This window comes from Mastigoproctus giganteus, chromosome 3, assembly GCF_048544385.1.
Source record: "Mastigoproctus giganteus isolate SK-2022 chromosome 3, ASM4854438v1, whole genome shotgun sequence".
Classification (NCBI taxonomy): Eukaryota; Metazoa; Arthropoda; class Arachnida; order Uropygi; family Thelyphonidae; genus Mastigoproctus; species Mastigoproctus giganteus.
The window spans coordinates 109,582,892-109,610,876 of NC_143577.1; the positions used below are offsets into that span (position 1 = coordinate 109,582,892).

Consider the following 27,985-nt stretch of genomic DNA (forward strand, 5'->3'; position numbering starts at 1 on the left):
GCTATATCAGAGAAGTAGGGTGGACAGTTGAGCTGTACAGTACTATTTTTTGGCAAAAATATCTTCACAACAAGTGCAGAATGGGACAAGTGCAAATATCTTCACAACAAGTGCAGAATATTTTGAAAGTTTCTGCTCTTATTTCCACTAGATCAGTTGTTAGAAACTTAGGAACAAAGAATTTGCATAATGTTTTTATGTTTAAATATTAGATATATTAGCTTAGCCTACCTAAAGTTGAGAGGCTGTCTTCAATTCTTATTTGATGATCAGCTTGAATAATGTTTCCAGCATGTGGATTATTATCCTGTGGTATAAGGCAATGGTTAGGCCACATCTTGAGTACTGTATATAAGTTTGGCATTCTCATTTTAGGAAACATGTCAATCTGTTCGAACAGTTATAGAGAAGAGGAACATCAATAGTAATGGTTACAAAAGAGTACTCGTATCAAGAAAGACTTCATTTCTGAAAATTGCAGCACCTGGATGCTAGGTACCCTTGTGGAGACATTATTGAAGTGTTTAAGGTGCTAAATGGATTGAGTAAGCTTAATGCCATTGACAACATAGAGGCAGGAACAGGATGGATATGTAAAAATTTGCTTTTAGCCAGAGAATGATTGTTTAAACAATCTTCAGTCTTAATAAATTTAAAGAAGGAGTAGATAAACTGTTACTCTTTATGTAAACCAAGGCAGCTACCTCACTCATACAAACACAGAGCTTGGTGTCATTAAACATCACAAATTACAATTCAGAAATCAAAGAAGGATGCAATGTTGCAGTATTGCATTACTGCACTGCACTGATTTGGATGAATCCACCACATTTGTTGCATATAAGTTAAAGCCTCACAGTACTGCTTTCTGTGCTACACTGCACTTCTGTGTTCATCTATAGTAAATACATACTTGGACCAATATAGTTTATATAAGTTTCTCTCATATGAACAACCTTTATATATTTTATAAATTAACCTATATTTAGTTGAACCTCCCCTCTGCAATATATCTTAGTGATTTAATAATCATTTGTAATACTAGCTATTGTTTAACAAAAGTATGAAGTTATAAGAAAGCATTGCTCATTTTAGTAAATTACATGTACTGTAATAACATAAATCAGTGCCTTATATTTTTCAGCTTAAAAGGGCTACTGTTCAGAATTCCAAATCTGGGGAATTAGAGACAGCAACATATAGGATCAGTAAAAGGTAAAAAAAAAAAAAAAAATATATATATATATATATATATATATATATAATGTCCAAGTAAAAAAATAAAATAAAATATATGTGTGCCAGGCATGCGTGAACGATGTTCTATGTGGAACATCTCTGTAGAATTAAACTTTTTTAAAATAAAGAAAAAAGAAATACACTTTTATTTTGTTTAATATAATTTATTAGCTTTCAATTTCAGGAATAAAAGAGACAACTGATTTGTGGTAACCAAAAAATGAAACATAGACTTGTGATTGAAAATTATGTAATCTTCGCTGGAAAAGTGTATCCACAGAAATACTGCTTCTCATCATTGATATAGCAGAATCGGTGTTCGTAGTGAGGTCGAACTTCTCTTTTAGAAACTTGACAAGGGCCTGTGAATTAGGAACAGAGAAATTAACATTAAAGTCACCACTTAGAATTATTGGTATTTGATGATAATTTTTCTTCAACAGTGTGACACTGTCAATGGTATAAGCCAGAAGAATGACATGAATGAAATCTATAATATCTTCAGCCGAATGGTTTGGAGAAATGTGTATAACTGTGGTGACAACAATTTGCCCATTAGGCAAAAGAAATTCAGCAGCATAATTATGTCCCATCGGCCTGATGCCTACAAATATTCCCGTTGTTAGTCAGTAAATAATATCGAGATGGGGAGTAATAATGTGTGCATTATTGTTCTTGTTTTGGTATACTGCAACTCTAGTGCAATTGGATCACATATGCTGATGATGTCAAGCTCCTTACTAGAATATCGCCATCCAACTTGGCAGCCGAAATCACTCAGCGAATCACTAGCAAACTGCAGGACATGGCTGACTACCTCAATACCTTCAACCTCCAAATCAACCCCCTAAAATCGACACAAACAACTTATTCTCTAAAGGGCAGCCCAACATCGTTGGAGCCTGTGCTTAACGGCTCCTCAGTTCCAAGTGTTTAAACACACAAAGACCTGGGGGTCGTTTTCGACTCCAAACTGTCTTTCAGCGATCACATAAACCTCATACAGTCGAGGCTTAATTCACTACGCTGGGTCGCCAAACAACAGCTGCTCCACACCACCAACCCACAACTGGTAAAAAGATACATCGTATCAATCCTTTACCCGACAATACTGTATGCTTCAGAGATATGGGCCTCGGCCGCCGAATCCAACATTAAAAGAATATTTTCTGCTGAATTCTGGCTTCTAAAATGGGCCAACAGCAAACTCCACCTTACCCCAGCTCTCAGATCAATGCAGTTAGCGGAAGCTCTTCAACTGCGCAGGCTCCGGTCCTACATCGGAGAAAGAAGGCTGCTGTTCACCATCAAGATGGCCACCGGTAAAATTACAGAGCCGAACTTCTGGGATCACTGCTCTTGGCGCATTCCTCCCCCTTATCTCCGGTCTTCAGCACAGCTGCTAGCAAACCGCAACAGTCTAGTACTTACCGACAAATTCCTGCCAAAGAAATGCTGCCCTCACTGAAAGCCATCGATGGGGACCTCCAAGAAGTGGTCAATAATAAAAAATACAGGAAGGGTATTCTCGTCGAACTGAAAATGTAAAACTGTGCTTTGTTAATAATCTGATGTAACTTATGTTTTTCTCATGTATCTTTTGTAAATATGTTTTGTAAACCCCTGGCACCACCATTCCGTGACGGGACTAATTGTATGTCTATCACTGCTGCAATTAAAGATTCTATTCTATTCTACTGGCTTATTGTTATTTAGCCAAGCTAAATAACAATGAGCAACATGCTCATTGTTATTTAGCCGAGTTTCCGAGAGGTTTAATATCTGGCAGTGCTGAGTAACTGTGTCTGTGAGATCTTCGGAATGAGCTTGAGGACTTTGACAATTAAGAAAAAGAATGGATAAGTGTTTTCTGTCTTTAAAAAACTCAAGTAAAGACTCTTGTATAGTTTCAGTGGATTACTCGCTAACCTTTCAAACTTCTCTTGAAGAGGCACCATCCATTGCACATTTCTCAATTCATGGTTAAAGGTCTTGTCACTGGTGAAAATGATGTAGAGTCTGTTTATATCAATTACTCTGGACAAGGTGACATAAACCAATAATTGCTTATGGTTCTTTTCATATTCATACACAACCGAATCGAAAGTTCCTTCTTGAGATTTATGAGTGGTTATGGCACAAGCCAGCCAGAATGAGAAGAAAATGATTCCGTTTAGCTGACATAATTTTATTGTTATTCAAAAACACATTGGTTGTGCAGCATCCAATCAGAATAAGGGCATCACCGATGTTATGCGATTGAGCATACTGGGTGCCTCAGTTCTTAGCTAAGGAGTTATCACATAGAGCATTTGGAAATTTGATTTGATCCGAAGTCATGTAATGTTGGATGTGCCTTCTTCAAATTCAATGCTTGCCAGTGGACTCAAAGCTCCATTCGCTAATCTATCAGAAACATCTGCGCCTCCATAGCCAGGTGGGCAGGAGCAGCAGTGCGTAGCACACGCTTCTTGATTAGACCGGGGTTCAAGCCTGTCACCACCAAATATGGAGGATGCGGAAAGGTCAGGGAATGACCACCGCATATTCCCGGAGCAATATGGCCTTAGTTGCTAATGCTCCTAAAAACCAAACAACAACAACAACAACAGAAACATCTACATTCGTGATGAGATATGGTTTTCCAACAACCAAGAGAAGTTCGAAGGGTAGACTGCCAGTGTCTAAAACTGACAGTCTACCTATTTTGTAGCTTCTTTCTTACATGGGCTTCTTGATCTGCGTTTTTGCACCCAATGAATATGTCTTGAGCGATTGAAGTCAACTCGTCTTCTGACAAGTTAAGCACTGAGTTATTATAACAATTTACAGAATGATTGCGAAGAAATAGTCTTATACTATATTGCCAAGTCTTATACTATATATAAATACCAAGCTGCTTCTTAGCTAGTGATCTCTATGGAATTTAACATATCTATGCTTAACTTTCTTGTGATTTCAACGATATCAAACTCAGGATATTCGGTCATTGTTATTATTTCTCTTTGCAGTTGCTGATTCCTCTGTCTTGTTGATGTATTTAACAACTTAAGCAGCACAAGAATATTCTATTATAGATGCATATCAGTGTTCAATCCCAAGATATGTAGCACAGATGGATTGAAGGCACCTGGGGTGGATGGGATCTATCCATTAAAGGAGGCAGCAAGGGAAGTAAGCAAACTCTTAGCCATAATTATCAAAGCTTCCTTGCACTCAGGGGAGGTCTCCATGGACTGAAGATGTGCAAATGTGCTCCGAATTCACAAAGGGAGATCAAAGGGCGACACAGATAATTACAGACCGGTTAGGCTAACTACTGTTCCAGGGAAAATAATGGACTCACTCGTTAAGAAAGCAATGCAGAATCATCTAGATATGACTGCAGTTATAGTTCAGACACAGTATGGATTTGTTAAGAAGAAGTCTTGTCTGACAAATTTGATTGGATACTATGGTGTGGTCACAAAGGAACTGAATGCAAAGAATAATTTTGATGTCATACACTTGGATTTTAGGAAAGCTTTTGATAGTGTGGCACATGGAAGACTACACTGTACAAATTAGAGCAGTATGGCATTAAAGGTAAGTTGCTACAATGGATAAAAGGATGGTTGAGTGGGGGACGACAGAAAGTGGTTATCAATGGACACTGCTCTTCATGGACTAATGTTATTAGTGGAGTCCCCTGGGGTTCGGTGTTGTGCCCATTGTTGTTTTTGATATTTATCAATGATATTGATGAAGGTATATCAGGGGTAATGTCTAAGTTTGCAGACGATACCAAGGTTGGCAAGGTTGTTAAAGACAATAATGATAGTACACTACTGCATCAGGATCTGAAAAATTTGAATAGATGCGCTGAGAGGTGGCAACTGAAGTTTAACATTGACAAATGTAAAGTACTGCATACGGGTAGCAGTAACCCCAGAGTAATGTAAGTAAAATTTCTGTAGACAGATATCAAAATTTTCCGTATATTGTAAAATCTGGAAATGGTAAAATTTTGGTTTTCTGTACTGTACTTGGATAATTTTTTCAATTTAAAGTGGCAGTAAATGCAGTGTAATCAGACATTTGGAAAGAAATATAAAACCATAGCATTTCAAGGTGAAGAAAATCCTCATAGGTACTGAATTCACATCCTTTATCATGAAACATAATCTTTCTATGAGCTGTGCTGATTATGCAGGTACATTGCTCAGAAATATGCTTCCCTATCAGAAAAAAAAATGGTTGTAGAAGAACAAAAAGCATCAGGTATTGTTAGTGAAATTGCTATTATTATTGTTATTTGGTTTTTTTTTTAGGAGCATTAGCAACTAAGGCCATATTGCTCCGGGGATATGCGGTGATCATTCCCTGACCTTTCCGCATCCTCCGTATTTCGTGGTGACGGGCTCGAACCCTGGTCTAATCAAGAGGTGCACTGCTGCTCCTGCCCACCTGGCTATGGAGGTGCCTGTGAAATTGCATAGAGAGGGCAAGAGATGTTTTCTCTCTTGAAGATATCTCTTGTCCAAGAAAAGTGACATTTTCTCTCTTGGCCATCATTATTAGTACAGGAACAACTTAGTCAGCAATACTTATCAAGTTGAAATTGGCCCATAATAGCATGAGTCATAATCATGGTATACACGGATCCACCACTTCGTGAAGGTAGTAAATAAATCAGTATAACCATCAGTAGTATACTGAGATGTATGTGCTTGCATACAGATGACAAGTTAAGATATAATATAACAATAAATTTATTGAAACCCTCAAACAGCAAAATACAAAACTGGAGGCAGTCACATATAAAAATTGTACACATGATTAATAATAACAGCTGTTATATTAATTATTATTGTTATAATTATCATTAACCCTGGCATGGTGCCGCGAAGGGTATTGTATGGTCGTGGTACCTGCATGTACCGGTGAACTGTACAATAAAGATCTTATTTATTATTATTATTTATTATTGTTAATTCTGCAAGAAGTTTTTATTTTTTTATTTTTACAAAATGTAAATATAAAATAAACAATAAATTATTAACAGTAAATAATAATTCAAAAACCAAATAAGAATGTCTATAAAAGGAAAACCATACTTAATAATGTATTTCTAACCTGTTTTTTAAGAATGTTATTTGAGTTAAATAAATCAATATCACAGTTTATTAGAGAAATATATATAGATTAATATATTTAATCTATATATATTTATATTTCTCTAATAAATATATATTTATCAGAGAAATATAAATGTATATTAGAGAGTTATTAGAGTTATATATTACTCTGTTTAATAAAAATATAAGTGGTTTGTCTTGCTTTTATGAGTTTTGAACTGGTGAAAAAAATATTCCCATTGTCCAATAGATGATCTCATCTACTGGACAATGGGAATAAAGCTTTATATCTAGTTTCCCTCCCTGATACACTTTCCTGGGACCACAATCTGTGTAGTTTGTAAATTTAGTTCAATTGAAGTCAAAGATACTAGAAATAAACTTTCTGAAAGCTACCATTTTCTGTGTATGGGTTATACATATATAAATGCTCTTATTGACTTTTATTTATATAATCACGTTCATTTACACAATTTTAACAGGTTTTTATACTTATATTTTAACAATAAACAAACTGTTTTTCTTCAGTAGTATGCTTTTCATATGTTAATAGTAATATCTGTAGTTAACTTTTAACACATTTATATTAACTTTTAACAAATTTCTTTCAACTTTTAACAAATTTATATCAACTTTTAACTGCCATAAGACCATCATCTTGGCAGGGTCCGGCACCTTAACCACTCAGCCACCCAGCCAGGGTGGTCAAGTGGTTAAGATAATAGCCATACGGTGCAAAGAAACTGGAGGCTTTTGCTGCACTGGCCGAAACTAATTCTTCCACATCAACTGCTTTTCTACAGTTGATGGAAGAATCACTGTTTCATGTGAAATAAATTTACTGATAGACATTTTTAATCATTTTACTGATCTCTTTCATACAACAGAATTCAAATTGTAGACTTTGTTTATATTCTATTTTTAATTGTAGTGCATGGTTAAAAAATGAGGATGATGATATTGTGGCTAAGATTAGTCAGAGAATTGAAGATCTGACAGGTCTTACTGCTTCCACCGCAGAAGAGTTGCAGGTTGTTAATTATGGAATTGGTGGACATTATGAACCACACTTTGATTTTGCAAGGGTAAGCTTAATTTTTTATAGCATTTTTTAATAAATAATTGAAATTATAAAGCAAATATCCAGTATTCATTATAATATTATTGAATAGAAGCAGTCGTTTTTTAATACCATAAATATTTTGCAATCTAAGTTTATTTTAGGAGTGCTATTTAAGCATTGCACTCCATCAATTCAAATTCTGTGAATACAGTTTATCAAAATTTCTCTTTTAGCATGAGTTTTTCACATCAGTAATGGCAAAATGAATTAAGGAAGTAATCTTATAGAGCAAATGTGTATCTTGCCAGTGAAATTCCAAAGTCTAGCTTTTAAAAAAGCCCTTGCTTTTCTTACTGTTTATCCTTCAGGAGCCAAAATTATTATTTCAGGCATCATATAAACTTGCAATAATCATATAAACAACGTTTTATATGATTAAACTTTTTTATATGATTAAACATCATATAAACAACTTGCCTCCTTTATAGCAACTGTCTGAAAGTGTTTTGTTTCGCCTTCGGTATGCGCGTGCGCATGTGCATTTTCGTGTGCGCGTGCGTTAATGTCTATTTTTGTATGCGCGTGTGTTAATGTCTATTAATGTCTATTTTCGTATGCACCTGCACATGTCCATTTTCGTTCCGTATCTGCATGCGCATGTCCATTTTCATATGCGCATGCGCATGTTTATTTTCATATGCGCGTGCGCATGTCCATTTTCGTATGCGCATGTTTATTTTCGTATGCGCATGTCCATTTTCGTATGCGCAAGTCGATTTTCATACAAGTGTGCATGTCTATTTTCGTGTGCGCATGCATTTTTCGTATATTCATTTTTGATGGGCATGTACATTTTCGATTGCGCGTGCGCATGTCTATTTTTCTATGCTCTGCACGTCCATACGAAAATGGACATGCGCGTGCGCATGTCCATTTTCGTATGCGCGTGCGCATATTTATTTTCGTATGCGCGTGCGCATATTTATTTTCGTATGCGCGTGCGCATATTTATTTTCGTATGCGCGTGCACATGTCTATTTTCGTACGCGTGTGCGCATATGCATTTCCGTATGCGCGTGCGCATGTCCATTTTCGTATGCGGGTGCGCAAGTCGATTTTCGTGTGCGCATGCATTTTTTGTATACAGTATTCATTTTTGTATGTGGGCATATGCATTTTCGTATGCGCGTGCGCATGTCTATTTTCAGCAAATGTTTGAAACTTAGAAATATATTAAGTGGTTCACAAAGGTTATTATAAAAATACATTCTCATGGAAATATATCATATTAAAATAATTAACCATTATGCTTATGATATTCTTAATGAAATTAAGAATATTATGATCCTCAAACAAAATGGCACTGTTCAATATCAATTTAAATTGTAATATCAATTGTATTATAAATTGTATTATCAATTGTATTATAAATTGTATTATCAATTTAAATTGTAATTTTGTAATTGCAGAAAGAAGAAACAAATGCTTTTAAAAGTCTAGGAACTGGAAACCGAATTGCCACTTGGTTAAATTATGTAAGTATTGTATAGTCCGGTGATTGTATTGTTAATTATATATATGGTAGAGTTATAAAATTCTGAGACTTGTATGATAGCACCAGTCACACAAAGATTCAGATGATTATTTGAACAGCACTGGAGCTTATGTGTGGGTGTTCAAGGGCTGATTTGCATGTTGTGCTACCTGAAAAATCTGGAGCAACTTACATAGAACCCCTATGCTTTGAGGACTTCAGAAATTCCTCCAGCTGCCACTCACAGAAAGCAAACCCTGATCTCTTCGAATGATTGGCAGAAAGTAGTGTCAAGTAGATACATTGTATTAGTCATTCAGCAGACTCTTCCTCACTACGCGGTTTTGGATATACAGAGCATCTATTTCATTCAGTGGCTTGCCTGTAGTAACATGGATTCAGCCACAGTTATTTTGTAAAAACTGTTTTTTGTGTGAGGGTAAAATAGGCAAAACTGAGTATTGTGTTATTCAGTTTTATCACAAACTAGAGAAATCTATGTTGCAAATGATGAGCACCCTACACAACAATTTTTAATTGGTACTAATATTTTCAGGAAAGTTTGGACACCTCTCCTGAAAGATGATGGTTATTCGTCGAAATCAATTTCAAACAGCCAATTAAGTTATGGAGGCTTTAAAAGTTTCAGACAGAAGCCATCATAGCTCTTGCATATTGATTTGTCAGTGCACCAAGTCACATAGCACTGATTGCTGGCAACCAGAAAGCCAACCATGTGAATGTTGTTTTTATCATTGTTTTGTTCGGTTTTTTTTTTTTTTTTTTTTTTGGCTGGTGCAGCATAAGCCATAGGCTTTCTTGCACCATGCGGCTGTTACTAATACTAATACTAAATACTAATTTCAGGTGGCTTCGTTTGGGATCATTGTACTATTGCTGTGGGATGAAACTTGGTATTTTCTTTATGATCCTCAAACAAAATGGCACTGTTCAATATAGAAATCACCAACTTATCTTAGCAGGTTTTTTTCGAAGGGGAAAGGTAATTTTTTTAGAACTTAAATGTTTACAGTCAGAGCAGAACCAAATTTACATTATTTAATGTAATTTTCATATTTATGAGAATTACATTAAATCTCATATATCTGATATTCTCATATTTATGAGAATTACATTAAATCTCATATATCTGATATTCTCATATTTATGAGAATATCAGACTACTCTGATGAGCATTTTTACTATTTAACTACTCTTGCATTTAAACTTGTTTAAAGGCCATTCGCAAACCAAGTCCAGTGTTAAAGTGCAAGTGGCAGTGTTTATTTCAGTCTATTATCCTAAAGGGAGATAGCCATTTGAATTATAAGTACCTTCCACTTAGAACTTAGAACTTTTGATCTTTTTTCTAAGTTGATCCAAACCATAATTATAGTTTGTTGTTTGGTTTTTAGGAGCATTAGCAACTAAGGCCGTATTGCTCCGGGATATGCAGTGGTCATTCCCTGACTTTCTGCATCCTCCATATTTGGTCATATTTATAGTATGTGTTAGAATATCTAGATGAGAATGGTTTTTTTTTTTTTTTTTTGTAAACGAGATTTCAGTTTGGATTCTGATGTCTACTCAGGTTATGAGAAGTTTTTTTAATAACAACAGCTATCACTGTTATAGATGAGATTTTATATTTAGAGTAATTATAGAAGTAATTAAAGAAGATAAAAATATAAATAATGAACAACATTCGTATGCAGGTGCATGATTTGTTCAAATGGAAAATACCTTTTGAAATTGTTTATGTTATGCAAATATTTAAATTTATTTTTTATTTTTATATGATAACTAGTATGTTTTTAAATATGATAATTTGTTTCTCACTTTGGTATTACTGATTAATGAAAATTGGCCCATGTAATCACTTTGGTCATGAAAAAAATTTTTGAAGAAAAAAACTGTTACAGTTAGGTATTTCATATATGGAGCAACCATAGATGATAAGATGAAAAAAAAAAAAAAAAAAAACCCAAATATATATACACTTGTGTTGGAAGAAAGTGCACCCCTTAAAATTGTGATTGTCGTCCGAATAAAAAAAAAAATAAAAATAAATTTTCTGTTTATACTCCGGCACGACAACCAAGTCAGTAGAGTTTACAATAAATCGTCAATACAAATATTTATCGTATTTAGTAGTCACGGGCTTGAACCCCGGTCCACTCAAGGAATGCGTGCTATGCACTGTCGCTCCTGACCACTGGGCTACGTTAGGCATAACTACATGTAGTTCTGGCTTTACGAGTTCCCAGGTTTACGAGTTTTTTTTTCCCAAGTATGAAGTATTAACAAAATCGAAAATATGAACATTAATTGCAAAAAATTAATGTTAAACATTCATAAATACCGCATTTCAAACCATGTGCATATCTGTACAATACAGTGTACCCCACTTTACAATATTAATCGGTTCCAGAGACACCATCGCATTGTGCCGACCTGGCTGGCTGGGTGGGTAAAGTGCCTGCCTGGCAATCCAAAGGCCGTGGGTTCGAATCCCGCCTCGGGCTTGGATCAAAGTACTGCAAAAACCTTGGGAGGTGCATTATGGCCACAGAAGCCGATGCACCAACAACAACCAAAAAAAAAACCATTGCATTGTAAAAATATCGTAATGTGAACCCAATCACACATTGTTTTTTGATAATTCGTTTCAAGATCTTGGAAGTTGAAATTTTTGCCGTATAACTAAGCTCTCTAAAATGTAATTTTTAAGGTCACAAGCCTTAAAAATTACATTTTAGAGAGCTTAGTTATATTTCGTTATGTTTCTGCTTAAGGCCATATAAAAGGTCATGAGCGTGGTTTGTAAATTGTATTAGTTACCAAATCAAATCATTAAAATGCACTACACTTTCATGGTTATCATAGGTTCTGCTATAAGAATTAATTTTAAACGCCTTTGTGATATTTTTCTAAAGAACATTTCTGGAGGTCACGACCATAAAACAATTTGCACTTTCCGGTTTATTGGGCTTTTTGGGTTTATTGGGAATTATAAACGGGTAGTAAACTCAATCTTCTTTCATTTGCAAAAATACCGATAGCTGTGGAATTGTGTGGTTTGTGTGAGGTGAAATGTGTTTCCCCCTTCAATGAAATCTTCAATTGTATAAAAAACATAAATAAATTTTCAGAATCTTCTCTTCATTCCTTTTTTTAAAGCTTCGTATACTTGTTACTTTATACTTGTTACACGCGAATCGTGTTAGTTGCAATTTATGTGTGCCGTTAAAAAATGCTTATGCATGCAATCGCGGAATTTATAATTAAAAGAGAAGATTATCTTGGAAACAAACGCCTCTTGAAACATTTCTGAAGAAGACGACTCTGTGCAACAAACCAACGAGTGCCGAGCCAATAATAAGTGATCAACGAGTATGCATTTAGTCGATGATGATGAAAATAAACATTCTTTAACATTTGTAAGTTGTAAACAATTTCTCTATTATTATAATTTGCTTGATTTTACAGGTTAAGTTTTCATTTCTTTGGATAAATCAATCATTGTTAAACATAAATTAATTAGCTAGCTAATTTCATTGTTGAGAACGTAACCCCTATTTTTAACCTATTTTTTTTATGTCTATGGGAAATAAATTCCCACTTTACGAGTTTTCGCTTTACGAGTGCGCGACAGGAACGAATTAACTCGTAAAGTCGAAAACTACCTGTATATGGCAATATTTCTTACAGATTGCATCAGATAAGATTGACACGGGTATGCATAATATGGTATGCATAATCAGCTGTTACTTTCAGCTATATAAGCACGCTCTAAGAGTTGCAGTCATTCCTTACTTGTGTCAGGATGGCGAGTTACGTGCAGTTGACGCCACGAAGAAAGAGTGCTATTGTTGCTTTACATGAGGAAGAATGTTCTTCCTGTCATATTGCTTATAGAGTGTCTTGTAATCAGTCAACAGTGAGTAGATTTCTTTCCAAACTCAAGAATACTGGGTCTGCTGATAAGAAAAAAGGAACTGGACACAAATGAGACTCAATGCCAAAACAGGAATGCGTTTTGAAACGCTTATGCCTTTAAAAACAATAAAGCTTCTTCATCTAAGCTGAAAAGAGAATGAGAAGAACATACAGGAGTGGTAGCAAGTGCAGTAACAGTCAGAACATGCCTCTTCAAAAATGGACTTGTAGCCCATCGTCCTAAGAAGAAGCCCTCCCCACACAAAAAATGAAAAAGGCCTAATTAATTTGGTGTAAGGAGCATGTCAAATGGACCCCTGAGAAATGGAAGTCAGTTATTTTCTCGAATGAGAAGAAATTCAACCTGCATGGCTCTGATGGGAGACAAACAATTTGCTGTAGATGTGGTGAAGAATACCACCCAGACTGTATGGTATCTACAGTGAAATTCTCTACCAACCAAATGATATGGGGATGCATTTCATGTCAAGGAGTAGGCCACCTGCAGTTTATAAAAGGTTCTGTAAATGCCAATGGTTACCTGGCTGTATTGGAAGGCAAATTGCTGCCAACCATTAGAGACCATTTCAGCCTGCCAAGTAACTGCATCTTTCAGGACGACTCTGCTCCCTGTCTTCGGAGCAAAGTGTAAGTATGCACAGAAAAAGTGTAAGTAGGCACTTCTGTAGTTACTTTAGCTTCATTTCTGCATTATAGGTTCGACAGAAATGTGTTTACATTTGTTACAGGTGAAAAAAATGGTTGGAAGAATGGCCCATTACAACTCTTAGCTGGCCAGGAAACAACCTGAACCTGGATCCTATAGAGAACTGTTGGCATCGTGTGGAATCTGCAGTTGCCAGAAGAAACCAAAGACCCCTTCATGAACTTTAGGAAGCCATAATTCTTGTTTGGAACCACGAACTGTCAGTTGATTATCTTCAGAAATTGATCTTGTCAATGCCTCAACGGTGTGCTGCTGTCATCAGGGGCAGAGGCAGCTCAACTAGGTGAACTTTTCATTTTGTTTGCAGCAAATTGAGGGCTTCTGATAACATTTCAGCCATAATTGTCGTGTTGTATAAAGGTTGCAAATGCTCATTTTGGAATATTTTGAAAGCACCTGTCAAATATTTCTTAGCTTTGCCTTAACTATTAATAAATATCTTTTGTTTATATTTCTATTTGTGATGCTAGTCATTAATGTAGCATGCCACAGCGAAAAAGGGTTAGAAATGTGAAATTCCTAAGTGATGCACTTTCTTTGAACACTGGTGGTTTAAAATAAGTTTCCCTAGTGTCAAAACAGTTAGAGATAGAGCTGCAAAAATCGGTGGGTATGTCATTTAGGGTATGGGGAAGTGATTTGTAGAAGAAAAAATGCTGAAATTTCCACCACCAGGTGAGAAATTGGCACTGTAAACTTTAGATGGAATACTTAACTGGGAATTAGATTTTAATATCAGAACTTAGAAATCTACAGATATTATTCTATGTGCTTTCCTTCACTTAAGATGACATTCTGAAAACGGAGGACTGTGTGCGACACAGTTTTACATAGCATCTCATTGGGGCTGTTGGCTACATGCTGTTTGATGCTTGCTTTCAAATCGACAAGCATCTGTATGCCACCATGGTAAACTCTGTCTTTCAGGTATCCTCATAGCCAGAAATCACAGGGATTGAGATCTGTGATTGGGCTGGCCAAATTGCGGAAAGTCTCTAGAAATTCACCCCAGGAGCTCACATCTGGTGAGTATCGGCTTGGCACACCCAGGGTCCTAAGCTGGATATCATCATTCTTCTCTTTCTTGGTGATTCCTTTCTTCTTTTTTCTCTCTCTCTCTCTCAGGGTAACTCGGGAATTTTTTTTTGGCTGGTGCCTCAGGCTTCCTTGCACCATGTGGCTAATGATAATAATAATAATAATAATTAAAAAATGATGCGATCATTTCCGAATGTAGAACGGAGCAGTTCCTTCACTTGTCGACCAACGTGGGGAGGGACACCATCTTGCATGAACACTACGGTCTCCAAGCATTGCCTTTCTTGCAGGGTGGGAATAATGTTATCTCTTAGAAGAGTGCAGCACCATGCACTACTTACTGTACACCTTATGGAGCTATGAGGTGTAGACTCTTTAAAGAAAAATGTTCCAATTAAAAACTCTGCTGTGAATCCACACCATACTGTAACGTATGGACTTTGTAGTGGTCTGTCATGCACAGCAGATGGACGAGAAGTTCCCCATATTCAGCAGTTTTGTGCATTTACAGCCCAGTGAAGTGTGAAATATGCCTCATCAGACCACATGATCATTTGCGCCATATATCGTAAAGTTCCATATGAGCCAGAAATCGTAGAGCAAAGTCTATTTTTTGTTGCTGATCACGAGACTAGTTCTTGCAATACATGAATCTTGTACAGGAACCAGCGTAAAATTATTTGCAGCACTTTACATACAGTAGACCAAGGAAGGTTCAAGTCTCTTGACACACCTCTAGCACTACTGATTGGTAGTGTTTCGCATTCTGACCATTGCAACTGCCACTACCTCCGTTCCAATACATGGTTGTCCCCTTCCTGGAATTACACATAACTCCCCAGTCGCTTCAAATTTCTTTATTAGTTTTCGAAGCCCCACTGACATCAAAGGTCCTTTATGCAAACCTTTAAGTTTCTGTTATTCACATAGTGCTGCATTAGCGTTACTTTATTATTCTGGTAGAACAGTTTTACTAAAAGAGAACATTCCTTTTTTGTAAGAGCCATAATGGTTATTGAGGGTGGCATTGGTCTTTCTGCTTTTATCTAACAGGATGTCAGCGTGTCTTGAAGTAAATGACAACTTTTACATATGTGCAGCGTCATTTTTCCCCTGGTGGGGAAAATTTGAACTATTTATTTATTTATTCTACAAATCGCTTCCCCATATGCTAAATGACATACCCGCCGATTTTAAAAGTGCTAACTCTAACCATTTTGAATCTATGATCTCATGAATAGGGAAACCTATTTTATAACCACCCAGTATATATATATATATATATATATATATATATACATAAAGTTTGGATAATTGAGTTAAAGTAATTTATACAATACGGGGATAGTGGTTAATTATATTATAAGAGTTATATGGCAAATGTACCTAGGTGTGCGAAGAAACAACAAAGAATACAAAAGTATATACTTAAGGTTAAAATAATTAAGCATTAGCATTAGTAGACGGTTATGATGCAAGAAAGCAAGCTTATATAGCATCAGCCAAAAAAAAAAAAAAAAAAAAAAAATTCCCATTTCGCCCATCCATTCACTCCAAATGTGTGTCTAGTTCTGCCTTAAACTTATTTAAGTTGCTGACCTCCACTACAACAGATGGAAGCTTGCTCCAACTATCAACCACCCGCTGGCAAGTTTCTGCACATCTATTCTACAGTTGTCTTTCCTCAATTTGAATTTATGACCCCTTAGACACGATTAATCTAAGAAAGAGGAAGAATCCCATTAGCACTGAGCTTGCTCAGTAGATTCAAGGCCTTATATACACCTCAATTAGATCAACTTGCAGGTGCCTAGTCTCCAGAAGCTGCAATTTACAGAACTTAAGCCTTTCTTGCTAACACCAATCATTTGTTCTACTGTCGCTGCCCTTCTGTGTACTCATTTCAACAGCTCTACATCTTTCCTAAAATGCAGTACTCAAGGTGTGGCCCGACCATTGCCTTATACAAGTTGACAATCACCCCCTTATCCCTGCTAGCAAAATTCTTGTATATCATTGATATATTATTGACAAGACACCATGAGCTACTCTTGCAGCCTTTTTGCACTGCTCAACTTAATATCTGACTGCACAATTACTCCCAGGTTCTTTTCATTCTCCACTACCCTGAGTATAGTAACACCCAGTTATGTTACTCTGGGTTTACTGGTACCGATATGCAGTGCTTTACATTTGTCAGTTAAACATCAGTGAGAGAAAAGCTGACAGAGGAAGTGTAAGGAACACAAGGTAGCAAAACTAGTAGGTAAAGGATAGAAAGAAAGAGAAGTATTAAAAGTAGATGATAAGGAAAGTGTGAAAAAAACCTAAATGATACATTGAATTATAAGAAATTAAAAGGCCAATTATAAGGAATAATCATTAATTATTTTTGCTATAAAGCTAAAATAAATTATTAAAATAATTGTTAGGAATAGAAAGCATCAAATAAAGAGGTAGAAAATAATTTTTGATGTAATAAAAATCTAATTGTAGCATGCATCAAATCAAAATATTTGATGCATGCTATAAGTGATTGATACTTAATGCCGGTACTTCATCAGGTACCTATAGATGATTATGTATTAATAAATTGTGTTTATATACTTATGTACAGTTATGGAATAAAAATATTAGAGGAAACTAATCGTGAAATTAATAATATTATTAAAAGAAAAAATTTTATTAAAAAGGAGGATAAAAGCAGTAAATTCTTCAATAAAAACAATGTGGATACTATTACTTCCCTTCTCTCTATGCTATCTTTGCCTCTTTTCTTATTCGTTACTTTTCTCCTCCTTTACCGCAATTTATTTTCCCAATACTATTTGCCTACTTATTTCTATTTATGTATCTAATTTTTACACACAAAGTTAGTTCTAATTCACCAACCTAGCCTTCCTTCAGATTCGACTTTGTCTACACAGTTTAATTCATTTTAATTTTATTACTATTTTATTGCTTATTTAATTACTTTAATTTTGTCATGAACACTACATTGGGACTACCCTCCCTCTTTTTATAGAAGAATTTACTGATTTTACCCTCCTTTTTAATAAACAATTTTTTAAAAATAATATTATTATTTTCACTCACTCAGAGTTTCCTCGATATTTTTCTTCCATAACTATACAGAAGCATAGAAACACAGTTTATTAATACATGATTGTGACTACAAAATATATGCAAAGATTTCGACAGCTAAGTTAAAACGTGACATAACCCAGGTAGTTAGAAGTACACAGTGCTACGGTATACCGGGAAGGCAGATGGAATATAACCTTTGACTATTAAAGGATATATAAGAATATCAGAAGTGAAAGAGTTATAATTTAGCGTTCGTAGCAATTGATCTAGAAAAGGCTTTTGATAGAATCGACCACGCCTACCTTTTCTCTATAATTAAGGATACGAATATAGGATCTCAGTTGTTTACAGTCCTGAGAAATCTATATACACTTAGTAGCACAAGACTTTTGATAAATGAAGAAATTTCGAAAAACATTAAAATTGATAGGGAAGTAAAGCAAGGATGTCTGCTTGGTCCTTTGTTATTTACATTAGCACTGGAACTATTACTGGGAAGAATAGACAGAACTGAAGCCATTCAGGGAATACAGTTGCCAAAGCTGGCAGAGCAGCGTAAATGTATAGTGTATATGGATGATGTTACCGCCACTCTCAGTACGTTATGCGGTGTAAGAATTTATGTCACTCGTTAGATCTTCTGGTAAGAAGTTGGAGTTAAACATTAATGAAGATAAAACTAGGATCAAATTGTTAGGGGAATGGGTACATCGGCCTTAACCACAACGAGAAGTGGAATTGGATAAATCGATTCAAATATTAGGAGTTCCGTTTAGAGAGAGTTGCATGCTACCTGTAGGAAGGCTCACCACTAAAATATGGGAAAGTTTAAAAGAATGGGAAGTGGGACTATTTTCTTTTGAGAACAAATCCATCATTGTTAGAACCGTAATTCTTCCTATAATCTTGTACATGGTGTTTATAACGGGAATCACAGCTAGGACAATGCGACAATTTTACGTTCCAATTTTTATGGGGAGGAAAACGGCAAGAGATAGCATAGAAATTTTTATTTTTACCTTGGGAAGAGGGAGGAATAAGTATTCCAAAAATTAATTTGAGGTGTAGCTGTAAGAGACTGCTGGACGTGGCTAATATGGTGCAATCTAACCATTTAGTAGCGGTACTGATAAAATATTTTATGGGATTTAATTACAGCCTTAATTAAAGGCGGCAATTATCTAGGGCCAAAAGCAGAGACAATTACAAAAAAATTCATGATATCTGCAAGCAGTTAAGGGAGAAAGATATAGATCCCTTTAAAGGTGGTTTAAAATGACTGTACTGGATGCTGTTTAACTTAGAATATTCAGAAAAGCCAAATTTAGGAAACTATAACGCACAGTTGTTTGTTTTTTAAAAATCTAAAAATTGGCGGAACCTACCCATCACGTATTGACTTTTCATGGAGGGTTAGTTACAGGAATATACCAGTGAACGATATCACGTATAGATTTAGTCAGCTGGGCAACAGATTATGCGAATTTTGTACCGAAATTGAAACAGTGTACCATTTATTTTATTACTGTCGATTCACACAGAAAGTTTGGAAGAGAATTTGTAGGTTTTTGAGAATAAGACAGTTCACACTGGAGGAGGTAATTTACTTGCAATTCGATCATCCTTTGGGCAAGAAAAAATTTTCATGATATTTTTAATTACGGAGGCTAAATATTTGTGGAAGAAAACGGAAAAGGTTTGGGACCTTTAGGGGATGTCTCTGGGACTTGAAACAAACTACATCTGCTTCCATGCAAAGGTTTTTACAGCTGGAAAAATTCATTTAGGGTTTGATAAGTTTCTGAAAAGGTGGGGAGACCCACCTATTCTGTGCAGTTTGGTTGGAGATGAGGTTCATCTAAAATACTGGTTTTAGTTAATAAAAAAAAAAAAAACACTGGTTTTTTTTAGTTTATTACTAATTCAGTTTTCTTGATAAAAATCTAGATCTCACAGGCTCTCATATTCTCATCAAAACAGGTCTGTTCAAAGTTTGAATTAAGATTTTCCATGATATAGGTTTGAATTATATAATTAGCATTAGTAGAGGCATTTGATGCAAGAAAGCAAGCTTATGCAGCATCAGCCAAAAAAAAAAAAAACCCACTTCCACTTCACCCCTCTGTTCGTTCAAAATACCTGTCCAGCTGAGCCTTAAACTTATTTAGGCTGTCAACCTCCACTACAAGGGATGGAAGTCTGTTCCACCAACCAACCACCCGCTGGCTAAAGGCAAATTTCCGCACGTCTATCCTACATCTGTCTTTCCTCAATTTGAATTTATGCCCTCTCAGGTGATTATTCTGAGCTAGAGGAAGAATCCCATCAGCATTGAGCATGCTCAAACCATTCAAGGCTTTATACACCTCTATCAGATCACCTCGCTGGTGCCTAGTCTCCAGACACTGTAATTTGCAAAACTTAAGCCTTTCTTCGTAAGAGCACCCCTTTGTTCCATTCACTAATCTTGTTGCCCTTCTCTGTACTCGTTCTAGCAGCTCTACATCCTTCTTGAAATGAGGCCTCCAGACCTGTATACAGTACTCAGGAGGTGGCCTAACCATTGCCTTATACAAGGGAATAATCACCTCCTTATCCCTGCTGGAAAAATTCCTGTATATCATTGACAATACTCCATGAGCTACTCTTGCAGCCCATCTGCACTGCTCAGAGAACTTCATATCTGCCTGCACAACCACCCCCAAGTCCCTTTCATTCTCTACCACTGTCAGTGTAGTACCACAGAGTTGATACGTTGCTCTGGGGTTGCTGTTTCCCATGTGTAGTACTTTACATCTGTCAATGTTAAACTTCATTTGCCACCTCTCAGCCCATCTGCTCAACCTTTCCAGATCCTGTTGCAGCAGCATGGTGTCAGTAGAGGCCTCGACAACCCTGCCAACCTTTGTATCGTCTGCAAACTTGGACATTAAGCTTGTTATACCATCATCAATATCATTTATAAATACAGAAAACAATAATGGACCCAACACTGAGCCCTGAGGGACTCCACTAATAACATTAGTCCACGAAGAGCAGTGTCCATTGATTACCACTCTCTGTCTTCTCCCCCTCAACCACCCCTTTATCCATAGCAGCAATTTGCCTCCAATGTCACACTGCTCCAATTTGTGTAGCAGTCTTCCATGTGCAACAGTATCAAAAGCCTTTCTAAGATCCAAGTATATAATATCAGAGCTATTCCCTGCATCCAGGTCTTTTGTGACTGCATCATAGTATCCAATCAAACTGGTCAGGCAAGACTTCCCCTTAACAAAACCATGCTGTGTCTGAGCTATATCTGAAGTCTTGTCTAAATGATCCTGCAGTGCTTCTTTAACCAGTGCCTCCATTAATTTTCCTGGAACAGAAGTTAAATTTGTGTAGCAGTCTTCCATGTGCAACAGTATCAAAAGCCTTTCTAAGATCGAAGTATATAATATCAAAGCTATTCCCTGCATCCAGTTCTTTTGTGACTGCATCATAGTATCCAATCAAATTGGTCAGGCAACACTTCCCCTTAACAAAACCATGCTGTGTCCGAGCTATAACTGAAGTCTTGTCTAAATGATCCTGCAGTGCTTCTTTAACCAGTGCCTCCATTAATTTTCCTGGAACAGATTACTTGTGTCAGCCTTTGATCCTCCTTTGTGAATTGGGGTCACATCTGCACATTTCCAGTCTATGGGTACCTCCCCTGAGTCCAAGGAAGCTCTCATAATTATGGCTAAGGGTTTGCTTACTTCCTTTGCTGCGTCCTTTAATATAACTGGATAGATCCCATCCACCCCGGGTGCCTTTCTTGTGTTTATCTTCAACAGTTTCTCCTCCACTTTACTCCCAGTTATTTCAAGATTCTGTAGCTTACTGCTAGAGTTGAATACACCTCTGGCATTCCCCTCGCTGAATAACTCCTCATGTGTGAATGTCGATGCAAAATATTCATTTAGTTTGTTAGCTACTTGAGTAGGATCAACAACAGTTGACCCATCAATATCAAGTGGACCAATCTGATTCATCCCCTTCCTTCTAGAGTTTACATAAGTAAAGAACTCTTTGCTGTTTTTCTTTGCATCCCTTGCCAAGGATTTCTCGTAATCTGCCTTCGCCTGCCTAACCTCCTTTTTAACTTGGTTGCATATCAACTTGTATCTATCATAGGCTTCTGTGTCATGTGTTAATTTGTAAGTATCCCATGCATTTTTCTTCTCTACCATATGCCTCATTAGTTCATCTGACATCCATTTTGGCCTAAACCTTGAACAATATTTCTTAGTTGGTATGTAAAGCCTAGTAGCTTCCAAGATAAGTTCTTTGAATGCTTCCCATTTTGAATTTGCTGTTGGTAACATCATCAGTTGGTCCCACTGTATAGAATTTAAATACTGTCTCAGTCCATCGTTGTCGCCTTTACAGAAGCAATAACCCTTCCCTTTACCCCTAATGGTAGTTACCTCTTTGAGTAAATCCCACTGCAGCACACTGTGATCACTGCCACCTAGTGGTTCATTTATCTGCAGATTCTTAATGCATGAAGAATCACTACTGATAATCAAATCAAGAGTATTACTCCCTCTAGTTGCCTCCCGAACATGCTGATGTAGAAAACAATCATCCAGTAAATCCACAAAAGCCCTGCTAGTGTGTGAGTGACCAGCCCCCAAATTCCAGTCAATATCTGGGAAATTAAAATCTCCCATTATAAGACTTTCTGATTTACTGGCCCACTCTATTTCCCTGTACAGTTTCTTATTATACTCATCAGAGTCATTAGGCCTATAGCACACTCCTACTCTCAATTTTGATCTCCCAATGCTTATGTCACACCAAACTGACTCAACACTGCACTGTCCAGCGATGTCGACTGGCTTCACTTCCTTGGTTTTTATGTGTTTCTTAACTAACAGCATAACCCCTCCTCTCTTCCTATCCTGTCTATCCTTTCTGTACACATTGTACTCCCCAAATTCCAGTTCTGCATTCCTTATATCTGTGTGACACCACGTCTCTGATATCCCAACAATATCTGCCTTTGATGTTTTGAGCAATACCTCAAATTCATCAAATTTGTTTACTAAACTCCTAGCATTGGTGTACACGCAAGTATACCTGCACCTGTTTCTATTCTTAGCTACCCTAACACAACCCATGTGTTTACTTGTACCACAATGGCTCCCAGCAGTCTCTGAAATATCATGCAACTTGTTTTTCAGGCTTCTGCTCATTCTAATAGAAGCAGTGAAAGAATCTTTTTCACCTCTGCCAGTGGCTACTGTTAATCTATTGGTCTTTGTCTCCCCCCAAGCTAGCAGTTTTCCGACCCACCTAACACTGCCTCGATAGCATCAGCAAATATTCTTGCACCCTTTCTATTTAAGTGTATCCCATCCCTGTAGAAGCAATCTCTCCTATTAACAAGTACAGTCCAGGCTGAAAAAAATTCTACTCCTTGAGCCTTGCACAATCTTTCCAGGGCCGAATTGATCGACAAGGCTCTCATCATATACTCCCTCCTATCGTGTCTGGGCAGAATTGCAGACACTATTCATTTGTTTGGTTTAATAGATCTGGTCTAATGGTTTTTTTTCACATTAAATTCACAACTAGCTTTGAAATGATTGTCTGGGTGGTGGTATCCACTGAAAATAAATAGCAGTAGTCTTCTCTCTACTAAAGAAGCGTTATTTATTTGAAGTAATGCAATACCACCTATCTCATTATGAAGGGACATCCACAATATGAGATACAATTAAAACGATGCCTTTGACACTACATACGTAGTTCAAATTTATGGATATAATATCTACACCAATATGATATAGTTAATTACCTAAACCCATAAAAAATTATGCCTTGTGCATTTCATTTTCTAATACATAATATATTTTTTTCAAATACAAATTACAATTTTCAAATAGTCATAAATTTCAAACAGAAATCTCTGCTGGAAGCTAGATATCTATAATTTGGGTCATGAAAACAGCAATTAAAACGATAATCATTGAAGCTCTTTATAGTGAACCCCTCCTACCTCCACCAGAGGAATGAGAAAAGCAGTCGTTATATCAAAAGGACACTATATCGATAGTTCATAAACTCTCTAAAGAAAAGTTTAAATATTTAATGGAATTCTATTATTTCAATTCTATTATAATACTCAGTCAGCTATTACTATTATAATGTAATTCAGAATATGTACTGGAGTATTCTGTAAATGAAGGTATTTTGTGTTGATTATGCAGTATAGTAATTTTAAATTTATGAAAATTTATAAATTACATATGTACAATAATTACAGTATCCATGATAGATCTAGAAACTAAAGAAAGGTTTTGAGGGCATCATCCTCATATGGGATATGGGAGCAATATTTCATGGTGGGGCAGATTTGAGACTGTACAGAGTGAATAGGTGGTTATATTAATCATTTTGATTAATTATTATTTTATTAAATTTAATCATTAAATAATAATTATTTAGGAAAAAAATATTTTGATTATCAGTAATTCCCTGATGTATCTCTCGATTACTAATCATTCAGTTATGTTCGTCACTAGTTATTACTCAGCTGCTGACAACAATGCACATGTTAGTTTTATAATGCTGACACAGTGTATTGTTTATAGAAGCAGAAGTATTTGTATTTAAATGATGTGTGTATGGGTAAGGGGAGGGAGAGGTTTATATTTATTTATTTTCTCTTATTTTTGATAGATGAGTGATGTTGATGCTGGAGGTGCTACAGTTTTCCCCCAGTTAGGAATCAGTGTGTGGCCACAAGGGGTAGGTTATTTTTGTTTGTTACTTTGATGTATATTTATATATATATATATATATATATATATATATATATATATATATATATATATATCAAAAATCTGTGAAATATTTATCTGTGAAAAATAAATTTTAAGCAAAGGGAAAAAAAATTATTTCTGTTTCTGGTTTTCCCTTCTGATCTTACAGTAGGACTGAATTCCCTGATGTATTCCGCAACCTATTCCCCTTTATAACAGAGTACTTAATCACCACAAAAATGTTGTTATAGAAACCTACTAAATTTTCTAAACATTGCAGGATAAGAAATATTATGTTAAGAAAATCAGGGGCACACATGAATCTGTTTTGTATACTTTTTATTAACTTTCATACATACATCATAAATTATATTACATATATACAGTGGTTAGCTGTGAATATTTTAATAATGGGCTTGCAGTTTTGCTGACTTTTTATTCTTATTTTTTTTGCAACTAGGGAAATATAATGGATACATTTTTTTCACGATAAAATTTTAATACTGTGAATAAAAAATAACATGAAATATTTCCCATATCACAAATAACATAAAAGAGCTATCACAAAGCAATTTAGAATATAAAAACAAATATTACATAAAAAAACCAACTATTCTAGAAAAGATGCACAAAATCACAGACTACATGAAAAAAATTATTACACAAATATTCAAGAAACATTTATTCTAAAAATTGCCATCTAAAATTTACTTCTTTAGTAATATTAGTTGTCATTCTTTTTCTCAAATTGAAGCAATGGTTTTCCATTCAGATTTATGATCATGATATCTGCAACATGTGTAGTTGTAGGTGTTCTTTTTATTGTTACAATATTGTTGCTCAATATTGAAAGCTCAATCAGCTTTAGTACTGCTAATTGCAATGGTTTCAAAAATATTTCTGGCTTTTTTTTTAATTGAAAAGGGAATTTCACTTGATTTTAAAGATAAGCTGTCTTCGACAGAATCTCTAAAATCATAACTTTTATTTCTTATTTTATTAGAAAACTTAAATTTCTTATTCATTTTTCACCCTTCTGCCACAGAGATAAATGTTCTTCCATATTCCATGTGCTTAAAATTTCTTTCAATTCTTCATCGTCTCTGATAACATTATTTTCTTTATTTAATTTATAATTGCTATTGCATTAATAACCAATCCTTTAAGGATAAAACAATGCAGTTTAATAACTTGTCACAAGGTAATTTTTTAAATGTGTTCTTACTTTTGATTTTGATTCCTTCAAATTCTTTCGATTTCAATATGCTCTGAATTTTAGCTTCATAATTTTCTTCAGAATTTTCCAAATTAGCAATAGCATTGATAGTTTCAATAATTAATTTATCTGCTTTTACTATAGTGATGCTGTGACTTTCTGAAAGGGAAAGCTTCTGAAAAGGAAGAGAGCTCCTGCAGGATTTTGATCATTAACAGGTGAAACAGAAGTCTGTAGTTATAAGCTATTCTATAACAAAGTCACAAAAGAGATCAGGCAGGCAAAGGCAGATCACTAGAAATCTTTGGCAAAGGATGCAAAGAAAAACAGCAAAGAGTTCTTTACTTGTATTAATCTCTAGAAAGAAAGGGATGAATCAGATTGGTAGACTTCATATCTATGGTTCAACTATTGATGATCCTGAACAGGTAGCTAACAAACTGAATGAGTATTTTGTATCAACATTTACATATGAAGAGTTAAGGGAGGGGAATGCCAGAGGTGAATATTAAACTCTGGCAGTGCCCTAATGATTTTGTAATAACTGAGAGCAAAGTGGATCAGAAATTGTTGAAAATAAGCATAAGAAAGGCACCTGGGGTGGTCCAGTTATATTAAAGGAGGCAGCAAAGGAAGTAAGAGCCGACCGGGCTAGCCGGGTGGGTAAAGTGCCTGCCTGGCAATCCAAAGGTCGCGGGTTCGATTCCCGCCTCGGGCTTGGATCAAAGTACTGCAAAAACTTTGGGAGGTGCATTATGGCCACAGAAGCCTATGCGCCAAGAGAGCTTCCTTGGACTCAGGAGAGGTACCCATGGACTAGAGATGTGCAAATGTAAACCCAATTCACAAAGGAAGATCAAAGGGTGACAAAAGTAATTACACACCTTTTAGTTTAACATCTGTTCCAGGAAAATTAATGGAGGCACTGGTTAAAGAAGCACTACAGAATCATCTAGACAAGACTTCAGTTATAGTTCATACACAGCTTGGGTTTGTTAAGGGGAAGTCTTGTCTGACCAATTTGATCAGAAAAGATCAAATACTTTGATGTAGTCAAAAAGATGTGGATACTATAATGTAGTCACAAAGGAACTGATTGGGAAGAATAATTTTGATATCATATACTTGGATCTTAGAAAGGCTTTTGATACTGTTGTGCATGGAAGGCTGCTGTACCAATTGGAACAGTGTGCCATTAAGGGCAAGTTGCTGTTTGCATAAAGGGATGGTTGAGTAGGAGAAGACAGAGTGGTAATCAATGAACACTGCTCTTCATGGATTCATTTTATTAGTGGAATCCCCCAGGGTTCAGTGTTTGATCCATTGTTGTTCTTTGTATTTATTAATGATATTGATGAAGGAATATAAGGCTTAATGTCTAAGTTTTCTGATGATACGAAGTTTGGGAGGGTTGTTAATGACAGTACGCTACTGCAGCAGGATCTAGAAAAGTTGAGCAAATGGGCTGAGAGGTGGCAACTGAAGTTTAACATTGACAAATGTAAAGTGCTGCATACGGATAGTAGTAACTCCAGAGTAACATAAACTGTGTAGTGCTACACTCAGCGTGGTAGAGAATGAAAGGGACCTGGGGGTAATTGTGCAGTCAGATATGAAGTTTTCTGAGAAGTACAGATGGTTTGCAAGAGTAGCTCCTGGTGTCTTGTCAATGATATACAGGAATTTTTCTAGAAGGAATAAGAAGGTGAATATCCCCTTGTATAAGGCAATGGTCAGGCCACACCTTGAATACTGGAGACCTTAATTTAGGAAGGATGTAGAACTGCTGGAAAGAGTACAGAGAAGGGCAACAAGATTAGTGAATGAAAAAAATTGTCGCTCCTATGAAGAAAGGCATAAATTACGCAAATTACAGTGTCTGAAGACAAGGTACCTGCAAGGTGATCTGATTGAGATGTATAGGGCCTTGAATGGTTTGAGCAAGCTGAGGGGATTTCTTCCTCTTACCCAGATTAATCGTCTGAGAGGACATAAATTCAAATTGAAGAAAGACAGTTGTAGAATAGATGTGCAGAAATTGGCCTTTAGTCAGTGAGTGATTGATTTCTGGAACAAACTTCCATCTATTGTAGAAGTTGACAGCTTAAATAAAAAAAAATTTCTGCAGCAACATGTTTGAGGGGCAACCAGAGGGAGTAATACCCTTGATCTGATTATCAGCAGTGATTATTCATGCATTAAGAATTTGCAGATAAAGGAACCACTAG

General features: G+C 35.9%; 1 protein-coding gene across 1 annotated transcript in view; it reads left to right on the forward strand.

The window, feature by feature from the left end:
* LOC150088215 (prolyl 4-hydroxylase subunit alpha-1-like) overlaps positions 1-27,985 on the forward strand; it is a 244,939-nt gene that overhangs the window by 178,812 nt on the left and 38,142 nt on the right. The window contains exons 10-13 of the mRNA XM_090370629.1: positions 1,145-1,215; positions 7,288-7,441; positions 8,889-8,954; positions 24,459-24,527. Of these exons, the coding sequence (XP_090226755.1) occupies positions 1,145-1,215; positions 7,288-7,441; positions 8,889-8,954; positions 24,459-24,527 (360 nt within the window). The remainder of the gene's footprint in view (positions 1-1,144; positions 1,216-7,287; positions 7,442-8,888; positions 8,955-24,458; positions 24,528-27,985) is intronic.